Source organism: Pseudogymnoascus destructans (genome assembly GCF_001641265.1).
Source record: "Pseudogymnoascus destructans isolate 20631-21 unplaced genomic scaffold scaffold_25, whole genome shotgun sequence".
Taxonomy (NCBI): Eukaryota; Fungi; Ascomycota; class Leotiomycetes; order Thelebolales; family Thelebolaceae; genus Pseudogymnoascus; species Pseudogymnoascus destructans.
Window position 1 is genome coordinate 22,338 of NW_020167544.1, and position 21,936 is coordinate 44,273.

At 44.5% G+C, this 21,936-nt stretch overlaps 3 protein-coding genes across 3 annotated transcripts; all 3 read left to right on the forward strand.

The window, feature by feature from the left end:
• The first annotated feature begins 6,902 nt into the window (after window positions 1–6,902).
• Window positions 6,903–8,141, forward strand: VC83_08106 (uncharacterized protein). The gene has a single exon (XM_024471667.1). The coding sequence runs from the start codon at window positions 7,014–7,016 to the stop codon at window positions 7,593–7,595; it is 582 nt and encodes a 193-aa protein (XP_024320626.1). The 5' UTR covers window positions 6,903–7,013; the 3' UTR covers window positions 7,596–8,141.
• An 8,925-nt stretch (window positions 8,142–17,066) lies between these two features.
• VC83_08107 (uncharacterized protein) lies at window positions 17,067–17,700 on the forward strand (the record flags this gene model as incomplete). Its single annotated transcript, XM_024471668.1, has 4 exons — window positions 17,067–17,092; window positions 17,166–17,218; window positions 17,269–17,454; window positions 17,519–17,700. The coding sequence occupies 4 exons, from the start codon at window positions 17,067–17,069 to the stop codon at window positions 17,698–17,700; spliced, it is 447 nt and encodes a 148-aa protein (XP_024320627.1).
• A 268-nt stretch (window positions 17,701–17,968) lies between these two features.
• VC83_08108 (uncharacterized protein) lies at window positions 17,969–19,978 on the forward strand. The gene is made up of 2 exons (XM_024471669.1): window positions 17,969–18,531; window positions 18,600–19,978. The coding sequence occupies exons 1-2, from the start codon at window positions 18,374–18,376 to the stop codon at window positions 19,555–19,557; spliced, it is 1,116 nt and encodes a 371-aa protein (XP_024320628.1). The 5' UTR covers window positions 17,969–18,373; the 3' UTR covers window positions 19,558–19,978.
• Window positions 19,979–21,936: the final 1,958 nt, after the last annotated feature.

A 21,936-nucleotide genomic window follows, 5' to 3' on the forward strand; every position in this document is an offset into this window, starting at 1 on the left:
GTTGTTATGGTTGTTACAGTTATTATGGTTATTACAGTTGTTATGGGGATTACGGGTGTAGCCTTAGCCACAAGGTTACAACCGCTAAGCAGACAACTGTATGTTATGAGAAATAGCCTCACCTTCCTTCCTTCTTCTTCTTCTTCTCTCTTTAGATTCAATCTAGATTACTTTTCCTGGACTGGCATCATGACCTCTATGACCATCGTAACAGTATATATACTGCTAGGTGTATATATATGGCTTCACACCTGTAGTTTACTTAATTAAGTCGTCAAACTCTAAATTTGTGCTTAACACAACTGTATGCAAGTGATAATAATCCCAATTAGTCTAGGAGACCTTCTGCCATTTAACAAGTCACAGTCACTAGCATACAAAATGCATCATATATCTATAGCGAGTATAAGTAAGAAGAAGCGATAGTGGCATTTCAGAACTATACCTAATCATCAACTACTAGCTTAAAGCCTTGTATAGATAATCAACTTGATCCTAGCAACTAATAATTATTAGGACTGCCTATTCACTTTGCTTATAGTCAGAGGAAGCAAGTGTCCCCTCTTAGGGCAAAATAAGTAGGTATCTTCACATAGAAAATTATATAGAAAGGTACTTCTTCTCATTTATTCTATAATGTGAAAACTACACTCTCCTCACCACTTTCATTAGAACCATCATCTCCTACCATATCTACTACCTCTATTTGCCCAACTACCCCTTCTGCTTCTGCTTGTGCTTCTGCTTCTGCTGTTGCTTATGCCTTTTCTTGTGCCTCTAGATCAAGAATGGGAGTCAAGAGCTTAATTGGTATAAACTCTTTTACTTGAAGAAGCTGTACAACCTCCTTCTTTCACTCTTGCTCTCTTTTCCATGCTTTAATCCCAGATTGATGTAAAGCCTCCTTTGCTTGTGATGCTTCTGCCTTTGCTATTCTAGCAACTTACTTCTCTTGCTTGTCAACCTCCTTTTGTGACTTTTGATGAATCCTAGCATGTGCATGATTAAAGCACCCCCAAATTGAAGTGTACGGTGGCTTCTGCTTTTGCGATTTTGACTAACTTAAACTTGTCCTTATAGTATAGAATAATAAACTCTCATATTTAAGCATCTGCTAATACTCCCTCTATCCCTTGCAATGAAGTATTAAATTGCTATTTTGACAGGCTACTTAACAATGGAGTAAACTTATCTTTCTATACTTGAAGTTGCTTCTCTGAATTCTTTAACGTAGGTAGCAAGGTTGTGTTTCATCCTCTTGTAATGGCTTTGAGTATTTCTGGATTTTCACAAGAGAAACTACACTATTATCAGGCTACATTCCTGCCTTTTGAAAAGCATGAATGATAGTTTGAGATTTGAAAGTATCTGATCTGCTCTAATCTGTGGAAGATCTCGCATAAATGAAGAGATATTATATTTAGATCAAACTTCTATATTGCTGCTTAAATGGCAACTTTGTGCTAATGCTTATACAGTTAGAAAATTCTAACATTAAGAGGTTGTAAAATGTGTGTTACGATGAGATGGAAATGTAAAGGGGTAGATATGGTGTTTCTCTACAAGAATAGCAAAGGGAGGATAATGGTGACTTGTATGAGAATCAAGTAATAAAACTTTAGTTCAAAGGTTTATGTACTTTGAGTATGCTTAATAAAGTGATTTAGCCATTCCATGGAAAGTTCGTCATTGTATATCCACTCTCTAAAAGTAAAATTCTCTCTATTCTATAAAGATTCTCATACCCTCACAACCTACAAAGGAGGTTGCTAGTGCGCGGCCCATACTGTGTTACGGTTGCGCTAGGTCAATCAATGGTTGAAAATGAGTCTGATAACATGTTCATAAATTAATTACTCGATCTAACCACTGTGACAAGTCAGCTTTGGCTGATTTGGTACATTTGGTACTAGCAACCCATGTGCATGAGTGCATGATGTGGTCTAGGGACTTTTGGCGGCTATAGGAGCAGAGTTAGGCGTCCCTATGAGCAAATTTTGTGTGGTACTAAGAGAAGTCGCCGTAGTGTAAGGACAGTTCGAACCGAGGCTGACCTTCGAGTCTGGAGAAGCATCCGTAGTATAATGTGAAGACTTCTATACTCAAAGCAGTAGGACAAGGTATAGTAGTTCAGGCTCCAAAGCATATACTTTATACCACAGGGGTCAAGTGGTGAGACTAACAGGTTGGCCAAGTGGTTCGACTCAAAGTTGTCACGGTTCACCAAGGCATAGGGCGCCAGTTGGGTATTATGAATTAAACTCAATCTAGAGAAGAAAGGCAAGAGAAGAGGAGCACTCGAGCAGTGGCTCGATCTATATACAGCTATTGTGGAGTGAATTCTCTTTAGCGAGACCAGTTCTGAGAATTCACTCCACAACTGAAAACTTCGCTCCAACCCCGGAAAGCTCCCCACACCCCTGAACCCCCACTCGAGCTGCAAGGCGCACTTGATATCGTAACAAATGTAAGGGAATGCAAAGTAAGTCGAAGCAGGAGGAATTGCCAGAAGGCCAAGTAGTGTATAATTTGCTAGCTAAAGATCAATAAGAGATATGAGCAATAAGTGCTTATATAACAGTAAAAATCCCTAGTGCCAAATAAGCGAAGGCACTAATTAACCGAACCCTAGCTAAGCGAGCCCTAGTGAAGCGAGCCAATAACAAGAGAGCCTAAGCCAGTAGTCATTTTGGGCTGATCTAGGTCAGCAAGTAAAGCGAAGTGAGTGAAGTGAGTGAAGCAGGTGAAGTGAATGACTACTAGAGACTAAAGCGAATTGAAGGGTCATGACACAAATATCGAAGGAGTGTCATGACACGTAGGCCGAGTGTAAGGATGCCTCCTTACTCGGGGTAGTTACGGCCGTCACGTGGCGCCATCGAGACTCGGGGCCGTTACGGGTCAGTCGCGACTGACAGCCTTAGGCACATAACGTAAGGAAGCCTTAGGCAAACAGGGAGCTAGCTGAGTCGGAGCGGTTTCGGGTATTTTAAGGGAACAGCCATACAGGGTGACACCTTCATCTTTTTTGTATCCTTCGTAGTAGACCTATAGGATAGAATACAGCATCACCTCCGACTCGCACTCCCATATGCACCTACGGAGAGCCGTATTCCCTGTGTCCTTACACCGAGCGTATTGCGAGGAGCCTATAGAGTGTGCCTCTAGGGAGGTCGAGCTCTAGTGGTGATTTCACCTAGTAGCTAAGGTTCCATTTCTTGTACCAGGTAGAGAGCTTGATACTATGTTAGGTCCACTAGGACTGCTGTGCTTCTATATAGAGTTCCCTATAGACTAAGCGAATTCTGCTAACAGTGGGTTGTGATGCTAGAGTTGAGGTATTCAGTGCTAGTGCTATAGCCCTAAGGTCGGCTAGCTTGTCTGCTACTTCATTACCCTCTTATCTAGGCCCTGATGGCCTTAGCATCAAAGATGTAGGAGAGGAGGTTAACAGCCCCATGCCCTATAGCGACTTGGTGCTAGTTCTAGTAGATAGCGTACTCATAGCCTACCTTCCTGTTTCTAGCGTAGTGTTATTGTAATGATGTACGGTTACGCTCGCACTATATCCCACTGAGCCAAAAAGACTACAGTATTCCGGCTCGCCCGGAATATGCATAACACACTTTATATACCACATGTACTGTAACGGCGGCACCCGTTACAGTTGTTCTGATCCGTTAGAGAAGATGATGACATTAGTAGATGGTAGGGTCACCTACTACTATTTGAAGTTGGTTAAGGCTGTTTGGCTTCTTCTAAAGCTGCCATTGTAGAGGGGAGGCCTACGTCTCTAAAGAGGATGATGGTTAGTGTCATGCACCAGACTTGTCACGGGTAGGATGCCAAGGCCGCTAAGGGAGGCCTTGTAGCCTAATTGTAATGGTGGGTGCACCAGATGTGAGAATCTAGCCACCCAAGGAAGGGATGAATTTACTAAGACAACACACTGAAAACAGAGCCAAAGGGTCGTAGCTTAGACTATTCCACAATGCAGCAATCAGGTATGTGATGTAGTGAAGTGGTTCAGACAAGTTGCAACAAATGTTGAGTCTGGGAACTCAGGGGTAAGTCAGAGGTTAACACCTCACTGACTTTTCAGAAACAAGGAGTAACAAGATGAATGCTTGGAAGCTTGGAAAAGACGTGGAAGTATGTGATAGTCGATTTACTGTATTGTCTGCTTGCCCTTTCTTAAGGAAAGGGCAATCCTATTTATGCTAAAGGAGTGTAGTTGTCTCATTTTCCAAGACTTTCCATGACTTACCAGGCTTGGTAACTGTAGTCGATGTAAGAGAATCCCATAGAACCATCTCTTAGGTTCGTAGCCTATAGGAAGTAAAAGGAGGTCCAAGGTCAGAGTACCCCTATAGACAAATTATGTCATAGACAAATTATGTCATAGACAAATTATGTCATAACTTAACCAATCTTGTGGGTAACTAAAGAGCGATGACATGTAATGAATCATACAGGTTCGTAGGAGCTTTTAGAGCTATCGTTCATGCTCCTAGGCCTCTAGTTGGTAGAGATATGTCATGTGGTAGTATGAGTGATGTCATGTAATGAATCATAGAGGGTTGTAGAGATATGCTATGTGGTAATATCGGCCCAGTAACTAAGGAGCGATGACGTGTAATGAATCATAGATGGTTGTAGCAATCGTTGAGTAGTATTGCTCTTGTTGTTGGTGTGATAAGCCAAAATATGTATGGTGACTTGTAGGTTTGAGGAGGAGATTTCCAAGTTTGCTCTTGAGTTTGATAGCAAACTGAGTGCAACGAATGTCAGTATGACACTAATGCCGCTATTAGGCTGGAAGACTGCAAGATGGCGCCCGGACCCGACTCGCAACCGAGACGGCGGGGGCCCAACCCCGAAGGAGTAGATAAGGTAGCTGAGCCCCCTATTAGTAGGGGCTCAGAGATTAGTCTGTTGAATACTATACTATTTGCTCCAACCTACGGTCTTAGCACACTGCCTACCTAAACCCTTACAAGACTAGCCGCACTCATAATGAGTACTTTAGAAATCTAGTCAGCAGTTTTACAGATTGAAAATGAGACTAGTGACAACAAGGGCAAAGGTTAGGGGTAGCTGTTTGCTGGGTAGCTAGGGTGGTTTTGCTAGGTAGCTGGGTTAGTAGGAGCTACCTAGCAAGGCATAAAGGGTTGAACAAGACAGTATTGTCAAGGAAATTGAGGACGACCTACTTGTTAATGATTTGCCTAACTTAGAATTTAGTACACTTAGTCAGTGTTGCCAATAGTATATTGGTCTTGGCAGTATATTGCAATATATATTGCAATATGGGCCTTGGCAATACAATATGGCCTCACGCCATATGACTGTAATACAATATGGCAATATATTGCCAAGACCTATATGACTAATTATTACACACATGATAGTAAATGATGATGAAGATAAGGGACCCGCTTGCTTCCCATTTTACAATGCTAGACTTGGCAGTTCAGCTATGACCCGACAAGGGAAATTACTAGTAAATAGTATGTAATTCTCCCCTTCCGGCCATACCCCCCACAGCGTTCCCTTTGTAATCACCCATGTTATGTAGAGCCCTTTGTTCCCTCTGTAGAATACTGGCCTTTGATTGATTTTTCTAGTAGCAAGTGCTTCGGAGCAGGGCAGGTGGGGGGAAGTGGTGGCGGGTGCAAAAAGATACATCACGGTACTTCTATTGCCATACAAATATATATGGAAGTGGAAGTACCTATATGTACCCTTTTGATACTCTTCGGTATTTAGGATCGCAGCTTTCTATACTCTACTAGGAGAGAAGATTACAATCACAGATTGAAGGAATCGATTAGGAGTTGATACTATTGAGTATTTAGAGTGTTTGAAGTCGTGGCTTCATATTACGAACATTCCATAGAGCGACGAGTAGTACTGTCATTTCAATATAATACAATAACATGCGATATTATATATGAAAATAATCACATGATTTATATTGTTTTTCTTCATTGTATGACTGCAGTATATTATATTGCCAAGCTTTATTAACGTTATATGATTGTAATACAATATGGTCTTCTGCCATATGATTGTAATACAATATAGGAATTTCATTTCAATATATTGCCAAGACGCACTATTGGCAACACTGCACTTAGTTGTATTATAGTTAATAATTGATTTGAAGTTAGAAGACTTAGTTTTTAGTGCTCATTACGCCATAGTGCTCATTACGCCATAGTGCTTGTTACACCATTGTGAACGTTACGTTATACCATTAGAATTATATGTAACTTACAATTTTGGCCTATATAACGTGGTTTATCACTAAGCGGACCATATCACCAAGCAGGTCACTTTTCCTAAGTTTACTACCTACTAAATTTAACACACGTTTTCTTAACAACCACTAATGGAAATCCAATCCTAAATTTTAGAACACTAAAACACCTAACATTAAGTGGTTGGGTTACATGGGACGAGTGAGGAGGTAGACAAAGAATTATAATGCTATTAGCTTTGAAATACTCTTGGAAACCAGCTGACTTGTGACTCTCATGCCCATCTAGCACTAGCATTCGATATGTACAACTACAAGTGTGTTTGTCAAAGTGTTTTAGCCATTCTAGACCTGTCTCATTGTTAGTCCATCCATTAGAAGTAAGTTTAATAACCTAGTCTTAAGGCCACCCTCTGTGTATTAGCTAGCAAGGTGGTTTTTGCCTTCAACTACCAAAAATAGAGGAATGTCGAAATCTTAACTATTAACACAAACAATTGCTATAGCCCATTCTCGATTCCTAGGCTGAATAGCTAGCCTCTACCACATCAATTGGCATGTGTAACAACCACTCTAGGACAGATGATACCTATCATAAAGCTAGTCAGGTCATAATGCACGAACTTATCAAGAGGGTATAGATATATGTAGTTCATTTGATTCTGAGTAGTTTTAATAAATATTACACGTTATGGTGATTCAATTGTATTTTAAAGTGGTAGGGTAGTAGAAAAGTGATCCGCTTAGTGATATGATCTGCTTGATGATGTTGCCGAGAGAAAGCAGCAGCCTGTCAGCAACGAACTCAATGTATTGCTTCATCAAGTTGGCGTTCATGCCGAGCAGCGCACATGGAAGTGCCCCAGTCAAGAACTCTTGCTCGATGCTGACAGCCTCAGTAATGACGCCTTGGACGGCCTGCTTGCTTGAGCGGTGTCTAATGGGAGAAGAGGAGGCAGGCGAAGTCAGTGTGGAGGCCCTCGTTATGGGATATGAGCTCGTTCGAGAAGGTCAGACCAGCCATGAGGCCACGCTTGTTGAGCCAGAAAATAGAGGCGAAGGAGCCGGAGAAGAAGATACCCTCAACGGCAGCGAAGGCAACGAGACGCTGAGCAAAGGTAGAATCCTTGTCTTGTATCCACCTAACTGCCCAGTCGGCCTTCTTCTTGATGCAAGGAATGGTCTCAATGGCATTGAAGAGGTATGTGCGTTGAGCTTACTCCTTGATGTATGTGTCGATGAGGAGGAAGTATGTCTCGGCGTGAATGTTCTCGATCATGATTTGGAAACCGTAGAAGACAGCGGGCTTCTGGGATTTGGACTTCGCTGCTGAAGCGCTCGAGGAGGTTCTCGTTGACAATTCCGTCAGACGCGGCGAAGAAAGCGAGAACGTGGGAGATGAAGTAGCGCTCATCGTGATTGAGGCGGTTGTTACACTCCTTCCACTCCCCAACGCCTCCATCACCCCTTATCATCCTCAATCACATCACCCTCGAACCGAGCACGCATGCAGTCAGTTCCCTTATAGCACCGCAGTACTGTACAATTCCGTATCAACCGTATCCGATGTGAGACGCCCCACACAGCCGCAAACGCGGTTCACTCCGTTACCGCAGTGAGACTGTTTTTGACTTTCGTCCGGGTTGGTGTTGTTAAATTGGAGACTTTGCTGGGTGCGCATGAAAGAAAACTAACTTACACTTACTGTTGGGTGTTGGATCGGTCGAGAGTGCGCTGTACTGTGCTGTGGTGGTGCACAACAGTGCGTAGCAACCAATTCAAAACAAACACTCCTCCCCACAATTCCACCCTCAGCGCCGAAAAATAGGCCGGAGTGAGATTTCAATCCCATCGACGTAGCTATGACGGCATATCACTTACCTTTTAAATACATTTTCCCGCCACATCTGTTTACGAACCACCCACACAACCCCTCGGAACGACGGAAGCGGCGTTGTCTCAGACGGCAACGCTGTGTCCGTGCGTGCTTGTGCCGGATTGCTCGAGTTTTGAGTTTTGTTGCCAATCGAGATTTTTTTTTATGTAGGGGAGGGTGTGAAAAATGGGAATTGAAAAAATTAAAAATTATGTTTGGTGGACACCACGAGGGTATGGGTGTGGAGGTGGCTTGTTATGCTACTTTGTGCTGAAGGAAGTGGGAGCGGTTGCTGGGATGGGATGGGAAAGGGTGGATTGAGAACTGAGAATTCAGCCCTACTCCTCTCACATCATGCCATCTTTCCCCCCATCGAATTGTGACAAAAGACTAAGAGGGGAAGCTATTATGTACATCCCCCCCTCTCTTATCACGATTCCGGATTTTCCACATCGGGGCCACCCGGCCTCAGGGGCCTCACGGGCCTCGGTTCGAATTCCTGCTTCCCAAGCTCGAGCCGCTTCAGATCCTTCTGGCGGACGCACACGGCTTGGGATCGTGTATTGGCCTACTTGTACCGTAGAGCAAGATCCTCGCCAAGAGAGGGGGCGTATCGGGGGTTTGGTCTGGAGAAGGGGGTTGGCGATACAGAGATGGTGGAGAGGTCACTCGGCGACGATGTTTGTTGGACTGCCCTGACCTGTTCGTCCGTTGTATGGTTGTGCAGGTCAAGACCTCACCGCCGCTCAGCAGCATAGGGAGTATGAGAGGAAATCTCACATAACAATTCACTGCCTGACGCTGCCTCTCTGACGTAGCAGCAATATGGGCGTTGTGGACGTATTTTTCAGCGTGGACGGTGGATAGTGAATGGCCAGCCGATCCATCCATCCGTGCGCTGGATCGAGAACTGGTTTCCGTCCGTCAAGAAAAGGTGGAGTACAGGGAACCGACCCTATTGCATAGGGTCGGGGTAAGCAAAGAGCGTTCGCGGAAGCAAACGGCTGATGCTCACCGCCACTTCGTATCGTATCCCCATCCATAGCCCCAACATATCTATAGCTTATAATTTGTATACTACAACTATGTAATTGAAATGGAAGACCCTATTCTATCCGATGCTCGTGAATGGCTTGCGGCAAACCCATCTGAATCCGTTGCTGCCGCAAGCCGGATTTTCAAAGTATCAAAATCAACGCTTCAATCATCAATTACTCGACTTAATCGCACACGAGTTGGCCGTGGAGGACATAATAAGCTCCTTACAATTGCTTAGACGAAGGCCCTTAAAGAGTAAAAAATGAAGTGATCAAGCCACTCCATAGCAAGTTGGTCATTCGTATATCCTAATTCTGATAATAGAACCCGTTCTATGCTAATAAGACTTGGATGGTACCACGAGTCCATGTGGACTTTGCCTAGAATAATGAGTATAGGTGGAGTAACTCTTACGCTTACAGACACAGCTTCGATTACTATAATTAAAGCTTGATTCTTAGGACTTCCTGTATACAGCTCTATAACACTGTGTAGAACTATCACTTTTTCACCTCCTGGAATTCCAACTTGAAAGCCAGTCTCGTCCATATTCCATATAGAATCTACTCCTATATTCCGAGTTGTGATAAAATCGTTATAATTATGAAACCACTTTTGAAGAACGCTCTCATCTTAAGCTTGAACCTGCTGTAGAGCAATAGGCTTCGTTTTTACGATATAAAAATCAGAAAGGTCATTCTTAATGAATTTCGTGGGCCCTCCAACTCCGAAGAAGCATTTGGGTAGGCCACTTATCGGATAGAATAAGTGGCCTACCTGAACACTTCTTCAGAGTTGGAGGGCCCTGGCAAGCATACCAAGCCTGCTATATGAAGGCGGTGGTTTTGGCCATCGAATATGGCAAACAGCAGCAAATGGTAGAGGATGCACAAGCTCAACAGGCTGAAAAGGCAGGGCGATAGCAGAGAAAGAGGCTTCTAAAGAAGCCTAGATAGCCCATTAGGCTACTAACTAGGCCTACAAGCAGCTCTATAGGGCAGGAGTTAAAGCCTAGAAGCAAGAACGCCTCTATAAGAAGAGGGTAAAAGCTTGTTAAAAAAAAAAAAAAAGCTGGCAATCCAATTCCTCTAGAGGATCAAGATCCAATTCCAGATCTAGAGGTAGAGAGTGAAAGTAAGAGTGGGAGTGGGAGTGGGAGTGAGGGCTAGTTTGAGTGAGACAGATATGAGAATTACAAGTAGTTGAATCAACTTAAGTACCTTTTCATATAAATTACTATGTAGTGGTATCTACAAATTTTGGTGGTTGCGAATGCCGTTTGCTTCTGCGAATGCTCTTTGCTTAGATAACTTAATAACTTTCTTTAGATCCTTCCATTCGTCATACAAACCACGATACACATGATATTAAGTCCCTTTTCCCAATTATCAACTTAAACTAATTACTAGACTACTCTTAGAATACCTTCAAAATGCCTTTGAAAAAGCTCTATTCTATGACTCTCAAACAGCGAAAAGCCCTCTGAACCTAGCATCGATTTCACTATCCGAAACCTACACAAAAGGCTACTATATAGTGGTTCCTTGAGCAATACAATCGTCAACTTAGCCAATCTACAGTCTTAGAATCCTTTAGCTCTATATTTTCAGACCTTGACAATACTCCTAATACTCTAGAAACAAACAGCTCTAAAGCTTAGCGTTACTATTGTCATACTGACATTCGTTGCACTCAGTTTGCTATCAAACTCAAGAGCAAACTTAGAAATCTCCTCCTCAAACCTACAAGTCACCATACATATCTTGGCTTATCACACCAACAACAGAAGCAATACTACTCAACAATTGCTGCAAACTCTTCTACTACATCTGTTTATGCTACATACATCACGGCATATCATTTGGACACTCATTGAACAAGTTATTAAGAAAATCTCCTCCTTAAGGGGGTGGGCCAATACTACCACATGGCATATCTCTACCAACTAGAGGCCTAGGAACATGAACGATAGCTCTAGAAGCTTCTACAACCCTCTATGATTCATTACACGTCATCGCTCCTTAGTTACCCACAAGATTGGTTAAGTTATGACATAATTTATCTATAGGTACTCTGACCTTGGACCTCCTTTTCACTTCCTATAGGCTAGGAACCCAAGAGATGGTTCTATGGGATTCTCTTACATTCACTACATGATTAGCAAGCTAGTTGTGGGTCGCACTTGATTTCTAATACATTTACCAAGCCTGGTTAGTCATGGAAAGTCATGGAAAATGAGAGAACTACACTCCTTTGGCATAAATAGGATTGCCCTTTCCTTAAGAAAGGGCAAGCAGGCAATACAGTAAATCAACTATCACATACTTCCACGTCTTTTACAAGCTTCCAAGCATTCATCTTGTTACTCCTTGTTTCTGAAAAGTCAGTGAGGTGTTAACCTCTGACTTACCCCTGAGTTCCCCAGACTCAACATTTGTTGCAACTTGTCTGAACCACTTCACTACATCACACACCTGATTGCTGCGTTGTGGAATAGTCTAAGCTACAACCCTTTGGCTCTGTTTCCTAAGACAGTGTGTTGTCTTAGTAAAATCATCCCTTCCTTGGGTGGCTAGATTCTCACATCTGGTGCACCCACCATTACAACTATGATGTCACCTAGCCTAAATTAGAAGCTGCTCTTTATAACTAGTAGAGTCTTATTAAAGAGCGTAGCAGCATTACAACTATAGAAATCTTACAATCAAAGGTGGAGATTATCTAGAATCAGCTACTACAATACCATAGACTACCTATGCTAGAATTTAGCTATAGATAGATCATAAAGTTTTAACAATAGCATAATATATTATATCAAACTCTATATAGTGAAGCTAGATCTATTAGTGTCACTATAGAAAAACAAATGAAGGCTATACAAACTATTATAGGGGAGTTTTTAGAGGACAATATTTACAACATAGATGAGACTAGGCTTTACTAGAGGATAAGCCCTTTAAAGGGCTTTATAACATGATCAATTCTAGGATAGAAGAAGGACAAAGCATGTATATTAGTAGCCATTTGTGTTAATACAGATCAACTTCCTCTTTGGTTTATTAGAAAGGCTAAAAAGCCTCAAGCTTTACAACATGTTAATGTAGGGGCAATAGGTGGGGTTTAGAGGTGGAATAAGAAGGGTTAGGCAGTGTATTAAACAGTATTAGCAATACGGGCCGTATATGGCCTATATACAGGTCTGTATTGTATAAGGCAATACTAAGTCAGTATGTATTTCAAATTCTAATACAGATCTAGTGTGTATTTAGTTCTTAATACTAGCTATATACAGCTAGTATTTAAGCCTTAATACTAGCTGTATATAGCTAGTATTAAGGATTAAAATTCGAAACAAGGGGTTCAAATAACATCAATTAATAATTAGTTATATGCTATATATTACTATAATAACTTCACAACTATCTAATGCGCTTCACAGCATGACAGTAAGTGATTTGACAGTAAACGATTTGAAACCCTAAGTTTGCCTGTACTTAAACGTACACTATCCTCTTCCTATGTCTCTGTAATAACAACTACAAGCAAATGATTTTCAAAGGTCTAGGACCATACACCTGTTAGCTGCTGCAATATCATTTGTAACCACTTGGGCAGGTTAATATAGCATTGTAGAGTATCTTAAGTCTAGCAGAATGATGGTTATTACAAGGCACCTAAAAGAACACGACATCAATGTATCCCTCTACTTAGGTATCTTGAAAGCAGCATCGCTAATGCTTTTGATAAAGCTAAGGATGTGAATTATAAACGCTGCTATCTCTCTACTATTACAACTCAAGCCTTAGACCCTACTGTTGTTAAGCAGCTATATGTACGATGGATTACAACTTGTAGAGTCCCTTTCTATATGGCAACACTATTGGAATTTAGGGCATTACTCTACTACCTTAATCTAGAGATTGATAACTAGCAACTAAACTCTATTCTAACAATACAGACCTAGACATTGCATACATACGGCTCGTAGGCTCAAAAACAACAAATCAAACATGACGTACAATCAGCTCTCTTAAAAGCCCACTTTACAGTTACCTCTAGACTTCTCCTGACTCCCTTATAATTCTTAGCATAATCGCACACTATATATCCGAAACTGGCCAATTAGAATGCTCTGATTGCATTACAAGAACTAGATGGCGAGCATATAGGTTAATAGCATTATAGTAATATTTATAGTAATCAGCCATATATAGGACTTATTATAAGAAGACCCCCTAGCACCTCTACTTCACCAAGACATAGATGGCAGTTTAGCGGAACTTTACATCATAGAGCTTCGATGGCAAACAAGTCTATCTTCCTAGCCCTGCTAACAGGCACCCTAATGGCTACAATACTGAGTTCTATGGCTTTTAGTTGGATTCTAATGCACTTCTTAGCACCTTTTAGGTGTAAGGATGCCTGTCCCTCAGTGACGGAAAGGATCTGAGTCGGGCAGATTACGGTCACATGATAAGAGTAAAGGCAGGTTACCCGAGTCGGACCCGTTTCGGGTACTTGAGGACCCAACGGGGGTTCCTCTCCCTCCCTCAGTGACGGAAGGTATCTGAGTCGGACAATTCATGGTCACGTGGTCAGGGTGAAGGCAGGTTAGCCGAGTCGGACCCGTTTCGGGTACTTAAGGAGATTGACCCAACGGGGGTTCCTCTCTTCATCTTTTTTGTATCCTTCATAGTAGACCTATAGGATAGCATCCGTTTAGCCTCCGACTTGCACTCTCATATGCTATTACTGTGAGCTGGGTGCCCCGTGTCCTTACATTATACAAAAAAGATCACGCCTGCCGGGGACGGCCGTACTTAAATAATATCCCACACCGGAACGACTCAGGAGAACTACCGTTACACCATCGACTGTGACTCGGTGACGTTTCAGAGGAGAGACCTGACGACTTCAAATAGCGGGCGAAGCTCTGAACTCAGATTTGGCTTACAACAATGACACCCGAATCGGGTTAGCGCAGCCACCCTCCTTGTGCGATGGGGAACTTTTGACGCCTACCTGTAGCGGATATCTCCCGGTGCTCATTCGGACCATCACCACTAAGCCAGAGATCGAACAAAGAAAAAAAGAGTAGTCGCATACCAGACGGAGCTGATATGGTATTACTGCCCCAGGACTATTTTTCCATCTCCCGTCACATCAGACCAATGCGGTTGTCACTAATGTGGCCATGCGCGCCAACCCTACGACAAAGAACGCCTAGCTCACAGAGGCTACCCGGATGGGTTCCGGACTATAGGCGGGTGGCGTGCTTCGCAGACAAAGCACTCTCTTAAGACGGGGGGTAGTGTAAGGATGCCTCCTTACCTAGATACTCGAAGAACCTGTCTCAGAACTGTTACGGTCACTACAAGCATGAAATCTGACTCGGTGTGGTTTCGAACCAGTAGAGGAGCACATAGCGAGTTACACTATAGTGGGGGACGGTAAGGGTGTAGGGTTCAGGGTCGATGCCGACCTGTTGCGGTGGAAGGTTCAGGGCTAGGGTTGGGATAACCGAGTCAGGCCCGTTTCGGGTACTTAAGGAAACAGACTCAATGGGGTTCCCCCTTCATCTTTTTTGTATCCTTCATAGTAGACCTATAGGATAGCATCCGTTTAGCCTCCGACTCGCACTCTCATATGCTATTACTGTGAGCTGGGTGCCCTGTGTCCTTTCAAGTCATATATCAGACGCTATAGACCTTTCGATCTTTTTGAATCTAGCAGAGGAGGGAATACAAGAGGTGGAGGGAGGCTTAGATGAGGACACAATTCTACAGGAGGCGATGGCTCTATATATACAGGTTTCCGATGCTTAAGATGATTATGATGAGGAGCCCTAGCGTCCTGTGCTTACCATACAGAACGCTATACAAGCCCTCTAAGTTCTAATTGAGTTCTTAGAATCTAAGAATAGTAGCATCATGGATCTAGCATCATTTTTGCTCTCTTTACGGAGGTGTTGTTCATAAGTTTTGTGAGTGGGTCGGGCTAGGGCCCCCTGCATAGGCTGGTTTGGCAATTCTGGCCAAAGTACCGATTCTCACGCGTCACGAACACTTGAGTGTGAGAGCAATCAATTCTATAGAATAATGAGTAGAGTAGATACCTAAACCCCTATATAAAACTATACTATAAGCCTAGTACTCTGTGTGCATACCATTTGCAGCAATTACTGCTGCCATACGTGTAGGCATACTATTAAGGAGAGCATTAAGCTCAGCTTCTCCAACTTGCTCCCACGCTTCCTTAACAGCTACACGGAGCTGGTCATAGGACATATGTTCTGGATGATTATCTTGTAGATAATTCTTCATAATATGCCACACCCGTTCAATTGGGTTGAGATCTGGTGAATACGGGGGCCATTCTATAGGGCAAATACCATGGGATCTCAACTCTTCATATGTTGCACCTGCTCTATGACCTGAAGCTCCATCTTGCATCAATGTAAGGCCTGGGTGTAGGCATAGCCAGCCGTGGATTAGAGGGACAGTATGAGCCATATAGGACTCAGCTCCTATTTTCCCATATTCCTTCTCCCAAAATAGTATAGGACCCTTTCCAAGACCACCTGAGAAGCAGCCCCAGAACATCCAACCTCTAGGGATTGTTAGTAAATCCTATAGTAAATAGGAGTCTCTTACCTTCTCCGTTGTACTCTATCTACAACACATGTTCATCCCACATTTCCCCTGCTTTTCGAGTAACCCACGTACGAGTATGGCGGCCTCCCGTTACCCACGTCTCGTCAGTCCAATCATTCCGTACCCAATCCTTATGTTCAATAGCCCATGCAAGTCGCTTTTGTCGATTTGTCTCTGAGATAATAGGCTTCCGCATAGCAATTCCTTAATAATTATTAGTCTATATAGTAGTAAAGTAGAGAGGGATACTTACGTCGATTATAGCCTCTCACAGACAGAGCGCGGGTTAGGACAAGCCGTGAGCATGGAATATTAAGAATGCGTATTATATTTGTATATGGCATACTCCTATTCGTGCGAGATGAGGCTATAAACTCAATAACCTCTTGAACTTGCTCATCGGATAGGATAAGTGGCCTACCCGAACGCTTCTTCGGAGTTGGAGGGCCCTGGCAAGCATACCAAGCCTGCCGTTCTTGTATAGGCTGCAATTTTTTGGAACTCCCAATCTAGGGAGCGTAGTAGTGCGCAACGAAGCCGCTCATCGCGAGTAAGATGAGGCATTGTAGTTATTGAAAGAGTATGAATTTCCTACATATAAAATACAATAGTAGGAATTTTGACGCGTTAAAAAGGTACAAACAAGCCTACGCGTACCCATGCTCCAACCCATGCCCAACCCCCGGTCATCTCATGACCCACTCACAAAACTTATGAACAACACCTCCGTAGAGTGCGTGGAGAGGCAATTTGTAGCCAAACAGGCTAATGACTTAGTTCAAGGCAGGTTGGATGGATGGATGGTTTAGCTGAGGGGCTACTTCGGGTCCACTTCGGGTCCACTTCGGATCACTTTCTAACTCGATATTACTATAACTCGATATATTTATACATGACCAATTACATCGACTTAACGAGATAATACTATATGCGAATTCCCGTGTCGGTGTGGGGGTGGGGATTTTCGGTGGAGAAGGAAGTGGAGAGCAGGTAGGGCAGGTAGTCGGAGTCTGAATTCAGTGGTCACCATCGTAGATGTATTGATGTTCCCGGGCAGTGGTGCACGCCTCGCTGCATTGAAAGCGGCGGGATGTTCTGTGTGCGTGAAATCTTGTGTGTGCTGCGGAGTCCACCATTGTGCATGTACTGCCAGCAAGCAAGACATTGAGCGAGTCGGGGCTGGGAAAAATGAAGAAACGTCAGACACTGAGCCAGACACAACTCTTCGTCCCTAGCGATGGACAGAGACAGTGCTAGCAGGAGGTGAGCCACAGCAACGGAAACGGCAATATAGAGCTGACGGTGGTGGTTGTTGCCACTGTCCCATTGTTTCCAGAGGCATTGCCATCCACTTCGAGGTGTGGGAGAGTCTAGTCGAATGCGACGCAGGTGAGGCGAGTGGTAGTGGTGACGGACATCGTATCTAATCCCGTCAGTAGAGCTCGTATCGAGAAGACAGGACCGTACTTTCAGTCTGTCTAGTCTCCTGCTCCGTCCTGCCCGTCCCGTCCAGCATGTACACCTCTTCACCGCAGAGCGCCCCTCCTCGTTGTCGTGGCAGCCCGACGTCGTTACCTCCCATAACATCGTCATCGGCGGGGATCTAGAAGCGGCGATACTCATTCGTAGGGCGTTGATAGAACTGATGCTTGTATGACTGTACCATGCAGTAGTCTGCAGACTGTACAGCCCTTGCTCAGGTCGACTGGGGTTCTGTTGAGGGAAAAACGGGAAAAGCAGTGGAGAGCAGTGGAGAGCAGTGGAGAGAAGTGGAGAGCAGTGGAGAGCAGTGGAGAGCAGTGGAGAGCAGTGGAGAGCAGTGGAGACAACAAATGGCTCCAGTGACACCTCAACAAGCCATTGGTGGTTGAATGCTCGTACCGTACTGTTCCTTGCCCTGGTCTTTCCGCGCCAAGCTAGCGCCGTGGGCCATCGTGCTTGCTTAAAAATACCGCACTCCAGGCTACACACACTAACCTCCACTAAAATATCCACTAACTCTCACTAACTCACACTAAATTTAGTGACCTGAACGTTCTGGTTCGTCCCATTGTCAGGTACCACCACACTCTGCACGGTAAACGCGCTAAACGACAAACTAACCCACAGACAACAGCTTACATCCAGCCACATTCGAGCCAACGACATCTTCACCACCACAGCAGCAAGACAACTTCAGAACAGCACCCGTATAGATCTAAACAACTGCGATCGGGTTGGTACTTCTTTCCCGCACAAACTAATGATTTCAATTCCGGTATGTCGGTGACAAAGCTCCACGGTAAGTTGCAGAAAACGGACGCTCGACGTTTACAGGTGAGACCAAGGTGAATTTATGCTGTCTCCCATCTTGAAAGCCCTGCCTTAAAGAGCCCCCCCTCTCCTCCCTGCTCTTTTGTTCTTTTCTTTCCTCATTACGTTCAATTCCAATCCACTGCCAGTCTTCTTCCAGTCCTCCGAGTAACTCCTTCGCTACGGTTACTCTCAAGACCTTCGTTGATCCTCTTCAAGTAGCTCAAGCACTCACCCCAGAAGCTCATCAACATGAAGACCACTTTCGCTCTTGCGGCTCTTGCCATCTCTGCTGTGTCCGGACAGGCCGTCCTCCAGCCTCGCTGGCCCCATGAGAAGAATGTGACGACGAGCACCGTCACCGACATCACCACCACCTTTGTTACCGAATGCCCTGTGACAACCACCAAGTGTGTCCTTATACCATTGCACCTAGCCATTCAGCGAGGAAATGTCAACAATTCTAACAACTTTCTAGGACTAAGCATGGCACCACCCAAGTCATCACCTTCACCACGACCTCGACTGTCACAAAAGTGATCCACACCACCATCCCAGTCACCGTCAAGGGCCCCGACTCGACCGCCACCACCACCGCGGTTGAGACTCAGTTCACCACCTCTCTGTGCCCAGTCACCAAGACCATCACCGAGTCCGGCAAGGTCATCACTGTGGTCTACACGTCCACCTCCATCATCCCCGTCAAGGTCCCTTCCACGGTTACCAATGTCGTTACCGCCAATCCATCCACTGTGCCAGTGACTGAGATCGACTTCATCACGAAGATCATTCCTTGCCCATTGACCGTCACTTCGACCGTCAGCGGCATCCCAGTGACTCTCACCAAGACCTCGTTCTCCACCATCGTCACCAAGGTCCCAATTACCGTTGTTGACCACACAACCGCCATCACCACCACCTTTGTGACTACCAAGATCTTCACCACGACCACCTGCCCGGTCACCTTCAAGACCACCATCTCGGCCAACTCCACCATCGTTATCCCGGTGACCAACACCAACACCATCGTTGTCACAAAGACCCACCCCGTCACCGAGACCAACATTCGGACTCTGACCTCCCACCCAGCTGTGCCAACTGCCCCTAAGCCAACTGTCCCTAAGCCAACTGTCCCTAAGCCAACTGCTCCTGCGCCAACTGTCCCTAAGCCAACTGCTCCTGCGCCAACTGCTCCTGCGCCAACTGTCCCTAAGCCAACTGTCCCTGTCCCAACCACGATGGTGCCATCTGGATCTAAGCCTTCCGAGGGTGGCTCCAAGCCATCTTCCAGCAGCCCTGAGCCAACCCATGGCGGATCTACGCCAGGGGTCACCCCAATCCCAAACACCATCCCAAAACCCAACAACGCTGGCTTGAACAAGCCTATCTTTGTGGCTTTCGCTGGTGTCCTTATGGGTCTTATCGCTCTCATGTAGAGTGTGATATCTGCTGAGATTTGAGGCGCATCTAGGAGTGCAGCCACGAGGGGGGATACACGTTTTATACGGGATGTAAACTTGGACGCGATGAATTTTCCAACGAAGCTACATGACCTAGAGGCGTCACACACTCATTTTGATATATACTTTCTTCATGGATTAAAAGGAAGGGCGAATAGGGAGGAAGGGAAGGACGGAAATGGGAAGGAATTGGGAGCAATGTGGTAATGTGGGTACTTGAGTTGAGAGCTCCGAAGACAGACAAAAAGACAATAATATATGCGCTGGCAATTCAGCTCACCGATCTTTTTCTTCTCTCTTAATAGTGGTTGTATATTATTCAGATATGGTATGGGACTGAAGCAGACATGTTGTGAAGATGGGAGATGATGACAGCAGCTACGCTTAAACAAAACACATTAAATCCATGTTCTTTTAAGGGGTTTGATGTAAATCCATGTTCTTTTAAGGGGTTTGATGTGAGACTACTAATGTAAACAAATTGGGAACTAACGCGAATATTTCACAAGTCAACAAATATTATCGACAGCCGATCCCGACCTTTAATCATATTCCTCGTCGTGTCTGGATTCGAACAGCGATGTGTCATCCTGAGCAACAGATTCTTCTTCCGGTGCTAAATCAAGATGTTGTAACTCATTACTCTGTATGCTACGAAGAATTGAGCAAGTCTAATGGAATTGCACATATGAGCAATACAAGGACGTCGGCGTTCGTATCAAATATCTGCAGAACATCAGCCAGTCCTACATAACTACTCTAGCGGGGTCTAAATTTACAAGTCGATCCTTGTCAAATCCGGAATTGATTGCACTGGTGGCAGTGATTTGCATCAAGGGTTCTAGAAAGAAATATAATGCGACGATGAAATATCAGAGCATTACCCTTAAATTGAGTTATGCTTAAAACGGCAAGGCCGTGCAGGATGAGTTTATATAATGGGACGAGGTTTAGAGCTCACTATACAGTCACAGCTCCAAGTATATACGTTTCTCAACGTGAAATTTTGCTAGTGTAAGTTCATTCTAATACAAAATTTTGATGTCTACAAGCGGCGCCTCTTGCTCCTCCTCATACCTATCACGGCTTGGGGTCGTTTCCCTGGTGCCGATCTATCCGTTGAATCCAAGGGACTACGTCGCAGCTACAGTCCGAGCTAGATAAAGCTTTTGCCTCGCCGTGGTCCGCCTGACCAAACGTAGCCTTCAAATTCTGCCGCTCTTCAAACCATTTCATGGGATTGGGAAATCTGCTAATGCTTCGCCGAAATAACCTGCTACAACACAAGAGTAGGTCGACCACATCAATTGGATGCCGAACAGAGATTGTGACTTTCTTTTGGAAACGACCGCAACCATGGCAGATCAAGGCTAACCAATCCCAAGTAAACCTCGTCATCTGTTATAAATCAAGAATAAGGGTATCTAGATGTTATGTTTTGCACGAGAGCCCGACTATCAGCACTCCGAGATAGAATAGATCCACGGCATACGTAGATAATACCCTCGCGTACTAGGGGCTCGCCAAGCAGAAGGAGACTGCTTTGAAGGCCCTGGCAAGCCCATCCATGTCGCCTAGGTTGTTTCGTACCTGGTCCTAGAGGTCGGCCATCTGGTCCACCTCATCGATATTAGGCACCCTGCCTTTTAGCGGTACATCAAGGCGGAAATGCTGCCCTTTTATGTCTTTTTCCAGCCCGTGCCAATGATCTTTCCAACTATTGCCGCTATCTAGCGATAGTGAGGACATGGAAGCTTGATAAAGCCGCGCTATTGCACCGTCCTGGAAGAGATTCCGAACATTAGGGGCTTTAGGTGACGTTAGCTGCTCCTTAAAACCTGTGCCTATGGATAAGACTATGTCACAGTCCTCATCTCTCCATATACGTCGAACCTCCCGACGCCCTGGCCTTAAAGGGTTATTGTACTTCAATCCACCATCTTGGAACGTCCAGAACTTTACATCTCCGAGAACATTCTGTTTAGTTCCGTCTCAATGTCTCTGCAAATTAATTCGCTTGATAGCTGCTGGGAAGCTGAAAAATCTCGAAACCCGTGGAGTACAAGAGGACGATATAAGGCTTAGAACACATGGGATGGGTTGAATACTAATCTATGTTAGCTATGCGAGCAACAAAATTGATTGATGCTTAATGCATGCCAGGAGGAAAGCTATTGAATATAATAGCTGAAGAGATGAAGGGCACAGGTGTAAGGATGCCTCCGTACCTAGATACTCGAAGAACCTGTCTCAGAACTGTTACGGTCACTACAAACATGGAATCTGACTCGGTGGGGTTTCGAACCAGTAGAGGATCATATAGCGAGTTACACTATAGTGGGGGACGGTAAGTGT

What these genes read in the sequence shown, in the direction of transcription:
- VC83_08106 (XM_024471667.1), top strand. Translation starts at nt 7,014, where the DNA reads ATGATCTGCTTGATGATGTTGCCGAGAGAAAGCAGCAGCCTGTCAGCA.
- VC83_08108 (XM_024471669.1), top strand. Translation starts at nt 18,374, where the DNA reads ATGAAGACCACTTTCGCTCTTGCGGCTCTTGCCATCTCTGCTGTGTCC. An exon ending in TGCCCTGTGACAACCACCAA is followed by an intron (nt 18,532 to 18,599) that starts GTGTGTCCTTAT and finishes ACAACTTTCTAG; the next exon opens with GACTAAGCATGGCACCACCC.